The sequence below is a fragment of the Notothenia rossii genome, assembly GCF_949606895.1.
Source record: "Notothenia rossii genome assembly, chromosome: 9".
NCBI classification, from domain to species: Eukaryota; Metazoa; Chordata; class Actinopteri; order Perciformes; family Nototheniidae; genus Notothenia; species Notothenia rossii.
Window position 1 is genome coordinate 47509099 of NC_136907.1, and position 15926 is coordinate 47525024.

At 38.5% G+C, this 15926-nt stretch overlaps 2 protein-coding genes across 4 annotated transcripts in view; both read left to right on the top strand.

The window, feature by feature from the left end:
* The first annotated feature begins 7148 nt into the window (after window positions 1–7148).
* Window positions 7149–10886, top strand: LOC307019704 (uncharacterized protein). Its single transcript, XM_079650762.1, has 5 exons — window positions 7149–7774; window positions 8125–8302; window positions 9532–9827; window positions 10500–10564; window positions 10843–10886. Exons 1-4 carry the CDS (start codon window positions 7562–7564, stop codon window positions 10542–10544), a joined length of 732 nt encoding a protein of 243 aa, XP_079506888.1. The 5' UTR covers window positions 7149–7561; the 3' UTR covers window positions 10545–10564; window positions 10843–10886.
* Window positions 10887–11157: 271 nt separating this feature from the next.
* Window positions 11158–15926, top strand: part of LOC307019703 (uncharacterized protein) — a 47858-nt gene continuing 43089 nt past the window's right edge. For all 3 annotated transcript variants that reach the window (XM_079650760.1, XM_079650759.1, XM_079650761.1), the window contains exon 1: window positions 11158–11367. The gene's annotated coding sequence lies outside the window, so the exon portion shown is untranslated. The remainder of the gene's footprint in view (window positions 11368–15926) is intronic.

Here is a 15926-nt window from a genome sequence, read left to right on the forward strand (position 1 = left end):
AATTTTCTATGTATTTCACTCCAACTTCAGGCATTAGAGAAAAAAGCAAGCAGACACCCTCCGGGCTGCTGCTGCTGCTCTCGAGAGGAAAAAGGGGGGCTCTCACAGACAAATACTGACACCCCCCCTCTCTCCCCCGCTGCAACTCTCAGCCTTTTTAGGAGAAGGGGGGCTTCTTTCAACAATTAACACTTCTGCTATCATTTTATTCAATTTTTCTGCTTGAACCCAATGTTCTCGTAAGCTCTTAACTCACGCTCCTCTCGTTCAAATGCTCCCTCTATTATGACTTCGTATCTATTCATCTGACTAAGGTTGTTTCATGTTCAATAATATATTCTATTTATTCACCTGGTACATAATCCTCACTGTCTGTGCAGCTTTTAAGATGCAATATTTCTTTCAACAGAATGGGAGTTAAAACCCAACAGAACAAGAGATAGCGAGATCCCTTAGTTTCAAATGGCTTTTCGAAGTTTGCGTTTTCTCCTCTTGGATTTTTACATATAACTTAACTTTGATTCCTATGAACCTAAGAATTGTTATACTGATTTGTTCCGGATGGCGTCTGAAAACAGCCACTGAACTTCCCCCAACGAGTCTTAGCCGTCTACTTTTGAAAAAAGTACGGGGCCTTTCACGTCTTCTTACACACCACACCTCGTTGATTCACTTTTATTTTATATAACTTTCCTACCTATCTAAAATATGTAGTATATATTCCACCGCAACAACTATGACACCGGAATATGTCTCTGGCAACTCTAAAATTTAGTTTAGCCAATTACAGACCTTCGATAGAAACAGGCTCGTCTGCTCACCTTTCAATTGTAGGATCCTCGTTTTAGTTGTCAGAGATTATTCTAGGCCTCTTCTCCGGACCATTCGTCCGCTGGCTGCTGATTTTCCTCTAAAAAGCCCTACTCATGACGTCACCACGTCGGCACGTCCTCACGTCGCCACCTCATGACATCACCACGTCGGCACGTCCTCACGTCGCCACCTCATGACGTCATCACGTCGGGATTCACCAAATTGTTGAGGCAGAACCTCTGCTCCGCGCGTTCCTCTATGAGTTTTTTTTAAAAGAAGGAAAAGTCAAAGCACCAGGATAAGGGTTAAACAATAATCTGCTTTAATGGTGGAAACATACAATACATCACCCAATCACCTAATCACGAAGCACTCTGCAACAGCAGCTTCAGAATGCAGAATGCTCCGGCTCTGGTTCATCCAGCCGGAAAAGGACTTACCATTTCAGCAACAGGAGGAAAAGAGAACGAACTTAGAGAAAACACAGGAGGAGGTGTGTGGATGCTTCCCCCAGAGGTCATCTCATTGGGAGAGACCAACACATGGCCTGTCGTACCCAATCAGCGCGACGCAACAGAAGAAACCCGGAAACAAAAAGTCTCTTTCAGTTTGACGAAAAACCAGATACCTTTTGGTGTCTGGAACGAACCTGCTCTAAATAACAAGTTTCCTTATCTTATTTCACATCTTGCAGCCAGCACACACACATCCCCTTTATGGCTCTTTGTCTCTGTGGCCTTCTTCCCCCCCTCAGTTGTTAAAGCACCTTTCGTTTCACCTACTCTTGGCATCTTTTAAGATATAGTTGGATTATACAAATATCACATGTGAGTTACCTTAATATCCACAATACCGAGGAAAACATTCCTGCTATTCTTGATACAAAGTAATTAAACACACACATATATTTATCATGTAGACTTCCCTAATATTTGACATGCTGGAGATCTTTTAAGAAGAATGTCCCCTCCCCCAGCTCTTCCAATCTACTGGAATGCAGAACTGCTCTCTGTTCATACAGAGTAATAAAACATGTTTAAGCTAATTTCTCCACAATGTTTGTAGCCATTCAGTACCCACACATGAAAGAACAAAACAAAGAAATCAAATAAAACACCAACATTATGTTTCAGCAATAATCACATCTAGCTGCTGCAACAGACACCCTTCTTTATGAGTCTACACTCTACAGCAGGGGTGCCCACACATTTTTGGCTGGTGAGCTACTTTTGAAATGACCAGCTAACCGAGGTCTACCAACCAAAAATAAAATCCCAAATTGCAAGGGTTGCTGAATAACACGTTTTATTTTTACATGGGATAACTACAATAGGGCTGCAACAAACGACTAATTTGATTATCGATTAATCTATAGATTAATGAAACGATTAATCGACTATTCGGACTACTGCTGTGTGCCTTGCACAATTTCTCAAACGCTCTTATTTAGCCATCAACTTTTAGATTTTGTTTGAGGTTGTTTTAGGCATGTGGAAACTAACAATGAAGACAATAAAGATGAATACTTGATTCAAAAATACATATATTATTAAATTAACTGAACAAATTGTGAACAAAATTAACATTGCTTTTTATTTGAATTAAATAAATAATATTTCACATCAAAAGAAACAACAATGTTTTAACAAATCGTATTAAATAATGTGATGACAGAACTGTAAACAGAATAGCTGAAACTTTAACAAAATAAATAACTCAGTTACTAAGTCTAATCATTAACCCATGTTTGTATAATGTAGTTAACTCCGTGTGTTGCTGCTAGCATACAACACCTGACGTGGAAACGTTCCTCGTGGACGGGGCTACAGAGCTACGAGAAAGACAGTCGAACCCGGTGCATTCCTCCGTCTGAATGTGGTGCACTTTTGCTAAATGTTTAGACAAATTGCTCGTGTTACCGCCCTTACATGCTAAACACTTTTGGTGACGAGCATTGTCCACCTCAAGACGGGTAACATGTAACCACACCTTGGAGCGCTTCTCTCCACCATCTCCTCCGTGTGTTGCTGCATGTAGGAGCTGCGTGTGTGTAAACTGCCCCGCCCCCTTGCAAACAGACGGGGGAGAGATAGATCTCTTCTGGATTGGAAAGATAGAAAATACACCGACCATAGACGCATTTGTTTGTCTTTTTGCATGTTAGAAACGAGTTGGCGACACTAAGACTAAGAGATAATGTTTGTGTAGCAATAATACATGACCTTTCTCTTTCTCAACTCGCTACTCGGAGGGAAGTCGCTGTCATATGCCTTGTGAACACTCCGATAATGCCTCTCCACGTTACCTTTCTTTGGCAGAGCGACGCTTGCTTTACAAATAAGGCAAATAACCTTTGAATGTGACATCACAAAAAAAGATTCTCCCTCCCATTCTGTGTGGAAGTGGTATGTCTTTAGCTTTTTGCTCGTTCCCGCACTCATTTTGTTGTTTGTCTCTCCCGGCACTTGACTGATTTTGTATCGCTTTGCATTCTGGGTTAACAGACTGGAAAGCAATAGGTCGCTTTTTCTGTCAATCAAGTAAACTCCTGAATTAAGTGGCAGGGAGGCCAAGGGAGGAGGAATCAAAAGCTGTTTTGTCTATTTTAACGGAGCTGGATTTTTTTTTTTTATGAATGACTCGCGATCTACCAGCATTGCCCCCGCGGTCGACCGGTCGACCGCGGTCGACGTACTGGGCACCTCTGCTCTACAGGAAACGAATCATTAACTTTAACAAGACTTTAACTACATTATCTGAAAATGTATCTGGGAATTCCTCTGTTAATTGCAAGGACTATTGATAATTAACAGAGAGACCCTAGGGGCCTCTTCTTTGTATCTGCTAGGCAGAAGTCACTCAATGCAGAAATCACAAGTTTAACACACATTCTATATAAGGTGACATTCAAATGAATATACCAGAAAAACACTGTATAATACTTTCTGCCATAATACTTTACTTTAATACTTCAAATAATTCAAATAATACTTCACGCCCTAACCCGGCATTTATGCCAAAGGTAATCACAAGCTCTTTTAGAGTCGAGAGTGATCACCTTGGATGGCTTCTTTCCCCCTCCTCACAGGTCGGAGGAAGAAGCCGCGTCTCATCTCCTCTGTCCTGCTAGTGGCGCGCACTGCTGCCTTGCGCCATTCTCAGCACCTGGTTGTGCATTATAGAGAGCGCTCGATCGGGCAGCGTCTGTCTGCACAACGGCTGTCACACTGGCTGTGTGAAGCTGTGTCACAGGCATATGTCTCCTCTGGGGTGGATCCAGTGATGCAAACTTGTCACCTTTCGGCAAAATTCGCCATTTTGAATCCAAAATAGGTCGTTTGTGTGATTCATGTAGATCTGCAATACAAATATTTTTGGGGTATGTGGGGGTCTGGGACCCGGAGTAATCTGCGGCCGTGAGCTGTTATGTGCCATCATGACACGCATGGTGTTCTTTTTTTATATATTATAATGAAGTGCGAGCTGTGTGCTCGAGTCTTCCTGCCTGTCGGCTCTGCTCATGGATGTATAATACAACCCAGTCTCACGGCATTTCGTGTTCACCAACACGATTTTTAATCTATTGATTCGTGTTGTTGGGGCAGAATCTCTGCTCCGCGCCGTTCCTATATGAGCGGGTTCTCAAAAGAAGGAAAAATTCAAAGCAGCCAGGATAAGGGTTAAACAATAATCTGCTTTAATGGTAAAACATACAAATACTTCACCGAATCACGAAGCACTCTGCAGAGTACTCCGGGCTCAGGTTTCTACCACCGTGTGAGACAGGTCTCAGGAACGGCAAGTCAAAAACAAGAGCGCCGATCTTCAAAATGATCACAACATTTATACACAGAGTTCACTTCTGAGCGAGCTAGACAGTGAGGTGGCAGTATTCCATTGGTCGGTTTCCCTTCTGGGCGGGATCCCAGGTAGTAAGTCAGTTTGTTGATTCCATCTGTTGCTTCTGTGCGCGTGTGTGTGTGTGTGTGTGTGTTTCTGTCCCTCTGCCCTTAGGCAGATCCCCCAATCAATGATTTGGAGTCATGACAGAGGACTCTTTGAAAGGACACATACTCATTCCCCCTAAACATCCTCAACACACAAACATCGTATCATGTATCTTTAACAGAAGTTAATTGTTCTTATCGCTTAATGGCTTCCCTGAACTTCCCTTCACCCCAAAGTCAGCTTACTAGGAATGAATACATTTGATTGATAAGCTCAAAAGGACCTTTATCTCATTTACTGCTGGGTGACCCAAGTCTCAAGGCCTGCAGGATGTGTAGGAGATAAACATTAATTCTACAAGACTTTAACTACATTATCTGAAAATGTATCTGGGACTTCCCCTGTTAATTGCAAGGACTATTGATAATTAACAGAGAGACCCTAGGGGCCTCTTCTTGGTATCTGCTAGAAAGAAGTCACTCAATGCAGAAATCACAAGTTTAACACACATTCTATATAAGGTGACATTAAAATTAATATACCAGATTGAACTTTCCTGCCATAACACGTTACTTTAATACTTCAAATAATTCAAATAATACTTCAGTGTTCACCAACACGATTTTCCCCTTTTTTTCGTGTTGCACAGCACGATTTTAAAAGCAATGTATTTATATTGGTAGTCTCACGGCATTACGTGTTATAGGAAGACCGGAAGCTGTGTGGTTCATGAAACATGTTCTTACGGTTCTTACTCAATAGCAAGCCACAATTATTGCTTTTATTTGATCTCACCAGAATGCGTGACTCCACCACGACTCCTTAACACCGCATTGCGTGGTGGAGTCACGACATTTGTTACATTTACGTGTCGGCACAACGCAAACAACGCCAATGTAAAGTGAATGAGGCTCCTTTGTCGTGGTGCACACAGGCATTTCTACAACGTCCTGCAGTGAGCTTTTTATTCTATAAAACGTTTTTAAAATCTACTTTATAGCTTGTAGTAACTCACGGGAGGCTTGTTTTATTTTATTTGTATTCATAATAATTTTTATTTTTCGTCAGAATGCATTATGGTGCATTATTTACCAAATTTGTGTTCTCAAAAAACAGTGCATTGTGTGTAATACAAATGTGATTTTTATTAAATTAGTTATTTTTTAAGGAAGGCCAGAGCTTCAGCTGTGTCAAATAGATTGTTCCCTTTAGTTTACGTTATTTAAAAGACAATTATATTCCTATTTGATCAATAAAGGGGTATTGTAGGCCAATATTAGTCATTTAAAAAATATATAATGATGATAATGATGGTGAAAACCACGATGGCTACTGACTGTATTTTAAATGCTTTTTGTTTAGTAGTAATAATAATCAGTTTTATTATAACAACAATAAACCAGAAGAAGATTCCGTCGTTACCACGACAAAGTTACGTCGCGCTTGACGGCAACGTGACGTAGCCACGTTACGTTACCCACAATCACCTCACTTTCATTAATTTCATCTGACAACGGACTATAGTAAGTATCTAAAATCAAGGGGAGTTTATTTCTTTAAAACACGAAATAATATTGCTTTTATTTATTCCACTGTAGCACAGTCTCTATAGCGTTTCATTCCTGGATATAAGGTTGAGTTTTGTAGTGTGTTTAGCTTTTACAATAGGCTACGCGCAACCTACTGTAGCGGCCACGTCCAGCTACTAGCGGCCTCCGGCCTTCCGGTCAAAGTTTTTAGCTGGATAGCATTTATAGTTTATACAGCTACATGACATTAGCTGTCCCCGGCACAGTTGGATAGTGGAGGTGCGTGCTAGAAAAATATGTTTAAATGCATGTATTTGCACATGTGTTGTAAAGACAGTGTTCAACACAGAGTTGTAATAGTGGCTAAAGGGCATCGGCGATGGAGTGGAACAAAAATGTGGAACTGGAGTTTTTCCAGAGGATTTGACTGGCCAGTGGGGACCACCAAATGTCCCACTCTGAATCAGAAATACTTAATTGATCTCCGGGGGAAATTGGGATTGTTACATTGTAGAATTAAAATATATAGTAGAAGATATAAGAAAAACAAGTATGTAAAAATATGTGCATAATATAACAATATGCAGTGTTTCCCCTAGGTTTACTGCTTTGGGGGGGGGGGGGGGTGCTGGCTGAGGGGAGAGAGGAGCTGTGGATTACTGTTATTGATTAATGCATCAGTGTTTCTTAGGGTCAAAAACACTAAATTCACAACTTAAAATGAAAGCATTTAATTTATTTAATAAAAGAACACATGTTCAATATGAAAAGTGACAGTAGATATAGATTAGTTGCAATTTGGTGCTAAATATATATATATAAATTAAAAAATGTTTATAAAAAAGTGTTTTTAAACACCTTGAATTTCAGGGGTAGCGCGGGGCTCCGTTGTCGGGGCGCAGCGCCCCTCCAAGACAATGGTAGGGGAAACACTGATATGCACAGTATAAATGCATAATGTGTGCCACACTAATGCTCAGATTAATTATTATTGCATATAGAGTAATGCACAGATAAATTATTATTACATAGAGTATTGCACAGATGTTATTGTTATTCTAAATAATCCTATTTATTTTTCCTGTTTTACAGCTTCATTACAACACTTACTATCACCAACACACACATATCCACACACACACACATATAAAACCAACGGCACTTTTAAGAGCCACTCTTTCTCTCACTGTCTCTCTTTCTATCACTCTCTCTCACTTTATCTTTCAATTACTCTCTCACTTTGTCTTTTAATCACTCTTTCACTCCTACAAATGGCTGGAGGGTCACAAAAAAAGACTTGCCCAAACTGTAGAGAAAATATTTACTGTGGAAATAAAATCTGCCCACTATGTGAACATCCACAGCCAAACAATGTGAGACTCAAAAAGAAAATGGACAAATTCCAAAGCCAGCAGAAGCAGTGGTTTTCATCCATGAGTAAAAACAGAATCAAGTCCCACGTTCTTGATGACGCTGCCCTTCTGGTATGTAGTTTACAGAATTATCTCATTCACCAAAAGTGTGAAAAGTAGTTTTATTACTTTGACAGAGGATTATAAATGAACTGGTATTGCTTCACATCCACAGTATTAATTGTATCATTAATGAGAATATAATTCATGATTAATGATTTTCAAACAGAATGAACTATTATGTGTAGGTAGTTTAGAAATTGTCTCATAAGTTAAAAATCCCAAATGTATCCAACAAAACATTATGAACAAATCATTGTTTTTATTATGATGCCAGGATATTAGGATCAATTCAAATGTGAACAACAGTTTTGTGTATTTATCTAATTGATCTCTCTACCTCTCAACAATTATTTTCCCAGCTGGAGAAGTTGCATGCCCTTGGCTTGAAGCCCCTGCTGCTGCTGGCGTATCCCCCTACCAAGAGGGTGCCACGGACATCTAAAATGAAGGTTTTGATGCCCATGCATACCCAGCGTAGCCCATTAGCCAAGACATGCCTCGACAATGTGGAGGCCATTTTCAATCTGATGGTTGCAGGTGAGATTTAATTTATTTAATAACCATCTGCACGAGTCACTCATGCATATATTGACTATCTGTTATACAATGTGTTGTGTTGATTTGTCCTGTTTATTTCAAAGCAACAAAGAGAGTAATTTTAAAGAGGGCTTGAAAGAGGTGTATGCCACTTCCCATGCAAAAGTTGAAATCTCTATATTTTTTTTAATTGACAGAAGATTATGATGACAGAGGAAATTGTCTATGCAGATGGTGAGGTGGTGAATTGAAGCCAGATTGTAGAAATACATGTTATAAGCATCATTGTACATATAATAAAGCCTATGAGTCCTAATTATATTGCAGGCCAAAACTTAAATAAATAAATTTTGTTCACTTATCAAACTTCCATTTTCCAATGATAACCCAGTGTGGGGGATACCATTGACTTTTGCAAATATTGAAGCGATCAGTTTGATTGCTGTAAACATTTAATTACTGTATGATACTCATAATGCTGCATGGTGGACCACTGGCACTGCTAGGACCCCCTGCATGTAAGAATTAAGAGAGGACACGTGTTCTGGGACATCCTCCACCACAATCAGAGTCACAGTCACACAGTCAGAAAAAAAATGTGTTTCTTCTTCAAATAAATTGCGCTGAGCAGTGGCTCTGTGGACAACCCTCAGCTTCTCTGGCTCCTCTGCCCTGATGCCAAGCAGATACCTGTGGGTGACATCATACTCAATCAATTTTTTTTTTACAGTTTAGCTTGATTAGGGTTGCCTTTGTTTGCATGTTTTGCACATTGGCCTAATTTCATATTTTATAATGTATGTGTGTGTATTCCATGTTCCTGTTTTCAAACATTCAATGTTCAAAGGTGTTATTGTCATATGCACCGCTACAGCGTGGTTGTTGGAAATGACAATCTTAACTCCCAGGCTCCTCCAACAATGCAGCATACAAACAGTACAGGAAGAAATAAAATAGTGCAAGAAGAAACTAGTCCAACAACGTAGGTGCAAAACTAACATGCAGGAATAAGTCAAATATATACTTATAAAATAGAATAAGATAAGACAGAAAGTAAAATGAAATACTAATATGGGGAGGCATGAATGAAAATCTTGTATAAACAGATGTGGATATGTATAAATATATTATATATGAACAGATAACTAACCAATGCAACATTATGGTATTATACATAATAAATAAATATGTGGGCTTTTAAACATATTTGTACTACAAACCCTTTGTAGGTTGGACAAGACTCAACCCAGACCAAGAGGAGAACCCTGACACACCAACACCACCCCAAGACCCACCCAACCAACTGCCCGATGGAAGCTGCATCTTAAATTTGGTGCCATGTGATCCATCACCCATCACCCATAGACAGCAACCACAGGAAACAGCAGATCCACCACCACACCAGGCTCCAAGCACCCACCCACCACCACACCAGGCTCCAAGCACCCACCCACTACCAAACCAGGCTCCCAGCACCCACCCACCACCAAACCAGGCTCCCAGCACCCACCCACCACCAAACCAGGTTCAAATTATGCTGGAACCATCACACCAAATCCCACCAATGCGGCAGCCACGTAAAAGAACCAAAACAATGAAAGGTATGTTTAGCTTGTATTCTACTCATTTAGATGCCACATAAGCATCAGTAAGTTAATGTTGCGATTTTTGTAGACGTTCCAAACATTGATTTATTAAAGGCCGGACTCATATTTGCCTTCAAATGTTATGCATGGATGCTATATTTATGATTTGCACACATGCACATTTTGGAGTTAAAACAAAGACACAACAGAGTAACCTGTATGTATGTTGTCTGATAAGCTGAAGTCACATTCATTAAAACCTTTCTATACTTTATAATTTTATAGAAAGCTTGCACATCATTGCTTAATGTAATATAGTGCTACAGAGCCCAAGTCCCAGTGTAATGAATATAAGACTAAAACATATCCACTCAGTAGCAAGCAATATAAGATGTAATAAGTCCATTAGCACACACAGCAACATTCCGAAGGAATGGCAGAGAAGCTAAGATTTTGAATAAAACCATGTGTAGACTCGTAAACTTCTGTGATTTCTCAGTAGGAAACACTAAATGTGCTTTTGTCACAAAGTGGAAATGTTTGTGCATTCTGAGTTGAGCCCTCTACAAAACGTACTTTACCTGTAAATAATGTATTCCATACAATTACAGATTGCTCTCACAACCATCTCGAGGTGTTCCCTGTCCGCAAAATAATAAAGACAAGGAACCGAAAGGTAGGATAATGATTACCTGGATGACAGTGTTTGCTGTTGGATAATTTTCTGAATTTGTATAGCAATTACTTTATCTTACCTTGAAGGAATGCTGTTGTCCAATTCACAATATTAAGCTATGTGTAAACATCCTGTAAATCCCTCTAGTCGGTCAGACTTCTTTTTTCACGACTATATTTTTAAATATATGCAAACTATTTGAACAATCATAAGTACTTGTGAAAGTACAAAGTTCAAAGAGCATACAGATGTACAATGTCTTTGTCTGCCTGCCACAGGGGGGGACGGAGCACCTTTATGACTGGGAGCCCTGCACCATTTGGTATGTTAATTGTCTTTTCTACAATTACATCTATGTGTGCTGTTAACATTTGTGGTAATTGTTGGCACGCCATTATCTTTGGTGGCATTTGTTAAAGAAAAATGCAAAAAGTTCTGCTGTCTGTAGCACCAGCTATACACAAGTTATTTTAAATGTGCAAAGTCCACACTAAACGATAAATTGAAACTAGGTAGTTTATTTAATTAAAGCTGTGTCAATATTTGATTACACCACAGAGACACTCTGGACCCTAGGGTGGGAGAAAGGCAGATGTAGAGGTTTCATTTGATAGATCTGACTTGATTGTTGTGTTGGTTGAAGGAAGAGACACGAGCGAGGAAGAAGCAGAAAAATAACTTGTTTGTAAAAAGGATAGCACGTCTTTTTTCTCAAATGTATGTCAGTTTCAAGAAAGATGAGTGGTTTTATGCATGAAGTGCAAAATATCCTGGAACCCTTCAAAAAAGAAAAGCAGGAACAGGTAAAGTATGTTGAAATATTTCACAAACAGCGAGTTGTATGTTGTAATAGTTGTATGTTGATAAAAAATCTCTGCGTAGTTTTTCAAAATATAATGAACAAAGTCATAGAGGGAAAAAAATAGCACATTATGTGGAAAATATGAAAACAGCACGTTGAAAAAAGTAACGTTATGTTAGAATAAAATGAAATAATTCACAGTAAAGCATCTAAAAAACCATTTAAGAAATTCAGGTTATTAAAGTGATCAAAACTGTATTGTTAAATCAGTGTTAAAATCACAAACTTTACATTTAGAGTTTGATTCTTTAAGAAACTCAATTCATTACAAAATAATTCTTATTTTACCAAGTTGTAAAGTTTTGCATCAAATCTGTTCTTAGTCTTAGTATAGTATTTCATATATATATATAATTTAAAAAGAGTCACAGTGTAGAATGTCCGTACATTTATTTTAAAAGTACTAGTATAGTATGTCAAAAAGTATCTTGAAAAAAAAAATACAAGTATAGTATGTAGTTAAGAATTGTATTATTTAGTTTGTCTGCAATGTCAGTATAGGATTTAAAAAAAATAAAGCAAGTCATAGTATAGTTTGTCTAAAAGATCTTGAAAAAAAGTCATGACATTGTGTGTTGACATGGTTTTGAATAAACACATCACGACAAATTGTATCAAGTGCATAAGACAACTTAAATTACTCCATTTGAATCATATTATAAATAAGAAAAGAATGGTCATAGTATATAGCAGGGCTATTTAATACTGCATTTAGAAATCACACATTTGTTACAAAGTAATTGACAATCTACCAGTTGTAAAATGTTCCTACATAAAAGTGTATCAAAACAAGTATCTTGGTAGCAGAAAAATAACTAAAATATGTAATGTTAACATAAAAAAACCTACATGGTTTAACTGAACAAGTGTTAAAATAAAAAAAACAGCCATGAAAAGAAACCCAATTCCTTACAAAGTACTTCATATTCTACCAGTTGTTAAGTGTTGCATTGATGTTAACATTTCCACTGAAATAGCATTAAAATCAAAGTGCCTTTTAAAGAAAATCTATTCAGACAAACTTTTAAAGAAAATCTATTCAGACAAAGTATATTTATTTTCTAGTTTTTTAAAGGTTTTGCATACATAAAAGTGTTTCTTACAGTTCCTCTGTGAGAGAATTACACACAAATCTGCAGAGTGTCAGTAAAAAAAAAAAACATTGTGAGGCGATGTTTACAGTGAGAACAGCTGCTGAGGTCAGTGCAGAAAGCAGAACAGTGTGTATAATATATATCGCTCAATAATATATGTAACAGGCCTACATTTCACACTTTATTTGCAGGCTTTAGGAGATATCTACAAATAAACTGTAGATATTTTTCATGAAACCATATAGTGCTTCACATAATAAAATATACAACGGCTGTAGCCTGATATTTAGTATATGCTTTAGGAGCTGTCTGTGTTTGTTGTACAATGTGTAGGTGTGTGTGTGTGTGTGTGTGTGTGTGTGTGTGTGTGTGTGTGTGTGTGTGAGCGGGTCTTTGTGTGTGTGTGAGAGAGAGAGAGAGAGAGAGAGAGAGAGAGAGAGAGAGAGAGAGAGAGAGAGAGAGAGAGAGAGAGAGAGAGAGAGAGAGAGGGTGGGAGGGATAGCAAGCAGGGGTGGAGGAAGGAAAAAACAAAGGGGGAGATATGATTTTTATATTTTTGATTTTTTTTTAAATAAACTCGCCAAGATGACCCTTCTAATCCCCTCTTAACACCCCAGGGCTCATATTACCGTAAACGAGTCGCTAAGAAGGTTTTATGTGATTTTATACGGTGAAATTGCGGGAAGTTAGGAAATATGCGGAAAGTTGCGAAATATGCTAAATATGCGGGGGGAAAGAATAACAATTTTTTTAAATATTGGGCTGTCTTATTTATTCTCTCTCACACACAACCTGCCACGTTAAACCCCTTTACTGTTCAATTAAACACATTCAATGTTTATTTATTGTAAAAGCAATTGGGCTATTTTAATCTCACACACACACACCACCACCCCCCCCCACACACACACACACACACACACACACACACACACACACACACACACACACACACACACACACACACACACACACACACACACACACACACACACACACACACACACACACACACACACACACACACACACACACACAAAACACTTCTCCGCCTCATTCTGTTTTCATTTACTCGTTCGTTATCTGACCAGCTTCAATCTTGTAGGCTACTCACTTCGTTTCTTGTAGCCCTCGAAAGGGTTTTGGAGGTTGATCCCTCGGTGAACGTGAGTTGAATGGCTTTCTTGTCCGCAGCAGCAGAAAGCATTTTCGAATGTTTGAATGAATCAAAGTGGGTCGCCACCGTCGATTTTCTCTTATGCTCCAACACACAGTTGCACGGGGTGCAGAATAGTTTCCCCCCACTTTTTGCCCGGTCTTTAGTAGAAATGTTCGTTGGTAAATGAGCTCTATACAGTGTTGTTTACATTCTGTGATGCGCGAGCTGATGACGTCACGTCAAGACGAATTAACTTTTTTTTCTTCTCAACTTTGTGTGGAAAAATGCGGGGATTATGCGGCCTTTTGATAAATATGCGGCCTTTTAAAAATCTGCGCCATTTTGCTGATTATGCGGTAAATTCTGCGATCGCAGAATTGCGTTTTTCTGGAGGGTCTAGCTAATGGGCATATTACAATAAAGCCTTGAAACTTGAAATTATCAAAACTACATTGTCTCACTTAAACAGCCCTAAAAATCACAAACTGCCTTTAAAGGGGAAGGAAAAAAGAAAGGAGGAGATATGATTTTTATATTTTTGATTTTTTTTTAAATAAACTTGCCAAGATGACCCTTTTAATCCCCTCTTAACACTCCAGGGCTCATATTACCGTAAACGAGTCGCTATGTCATATTATTATTAGGGCCGGGACTCGATTAAAAAAATTAATCTAATTAATTACAGGCTTTGTAATTAATTAATCGCAATTAATCACATTTTTAATCACATAGAAATATTTGACCTGAGAACAGTGAGAAGCAATTTTTTTCACATGGATTTTAGTATACCATTGAATAATGACTGAATACATAAGCTTAAGCAACAAAACATTGTTTATTTTTTTCAAGGTGGTACACTGGCCATAAAGTGTAGCAATAGCATATTTAGGAATATAGTACATTTCAGAGATTCAGGTAGCCTATAGGTAGGTAGACCTTCTGTAAACTATAACACTTTGTTTTTTAAGTAAAACACAATACTTTCAAGTACATTCAGAACATTGGAAACCCTGACTATTAGAAAAAATCTCTCTGTTGCTTCAGAGGCCATAACAGACTTTGTTGATTTACCAACAGTTGATTTAAAAAATCTAATACATTTCAGTCCAACTCTCTCAATAACCTTGGCCAAAACAATAAACAGTTCAACATAAAGTGCCAGTTGCACCAACAACATAATAAATAGTTCAACATAAAGTGTACTGTACCATTTAAAATAAAATAAAAAAGTGCCAGTGATTGACCTCAATCCCTCCTATTCTTCCAATATCCTGATGAAAAATAAAATCTCTCTGTTGCATAGGCCACTGTTTGATCAACGCGAATTGGGTATGGGTCCTTGTACTCCGAGTCGGGCTAACGTCCACGCTAGCTTCCATGCTAGCTGCTATAGGTTTTGCATTGAGGTGATACTTGAGGCTTGATGTGCTGCGGTGATATGCAAATTCCTTTTTGCATAATTTGCAAACAACCTTGCTCTTATCGACGCTTCCATCCGTCCGTTTTTTAAAACAAAATGTCCCATCCACGGGGCGAACCAAAGCGGTCTCATCAGCGTCTTCATTCCACTATTGTTCACTGTGGTTTGTTGTTGTCTGAAGTCATGAACGTTAGTTGGTGCTCCAGTATAATCGGTACCCCTGAAACTCATCCAGTGAGAAACGTTCCGCGGTACAAAAATAAGTGCGATTAAAATGCGTTAATTTTTTTAACGCGTTAATTTTTGTGTAATTAATTAATCTTAATTAACGCGTTAAAGTCCCGGCCCTAATTATTATTAAAGAACACTATCTTATAGCAGGCCCTCTTCTAGGCTAGGCCTATATATATATATATCTAATAGTAGCCTATACTATTTGGTTCAACTAGTAAGATATTAACAGGATTCACATTAAAGGGCTGATCAAAGTCTTACATTTGGTGCCATATCCTTATCGGGGCTATATCCGGTTTATCATTGACCAATCATGACATTGCTATATTAAGATTCACATCAAAGGGCTTACCTGCCACTATGGGGGCAATGTTCAAAAAAACAAGTCAGGGCTATCTGGTTTATCATTGACCGATCATGACATTGCTATATTAAGATTCACATCAAAGGGCTTATCTGCCGCTATCGGGGGCAATGTTCACAATAACAAGTCATAAAAGATAAGGGGGTCAAAGGTCTGAACAGATAAGAGGATCAAAGTCTGATTTCAGAGTGGCAGGTGGCGTGACTTCCGGTGTTTTGGGGGCGGGACT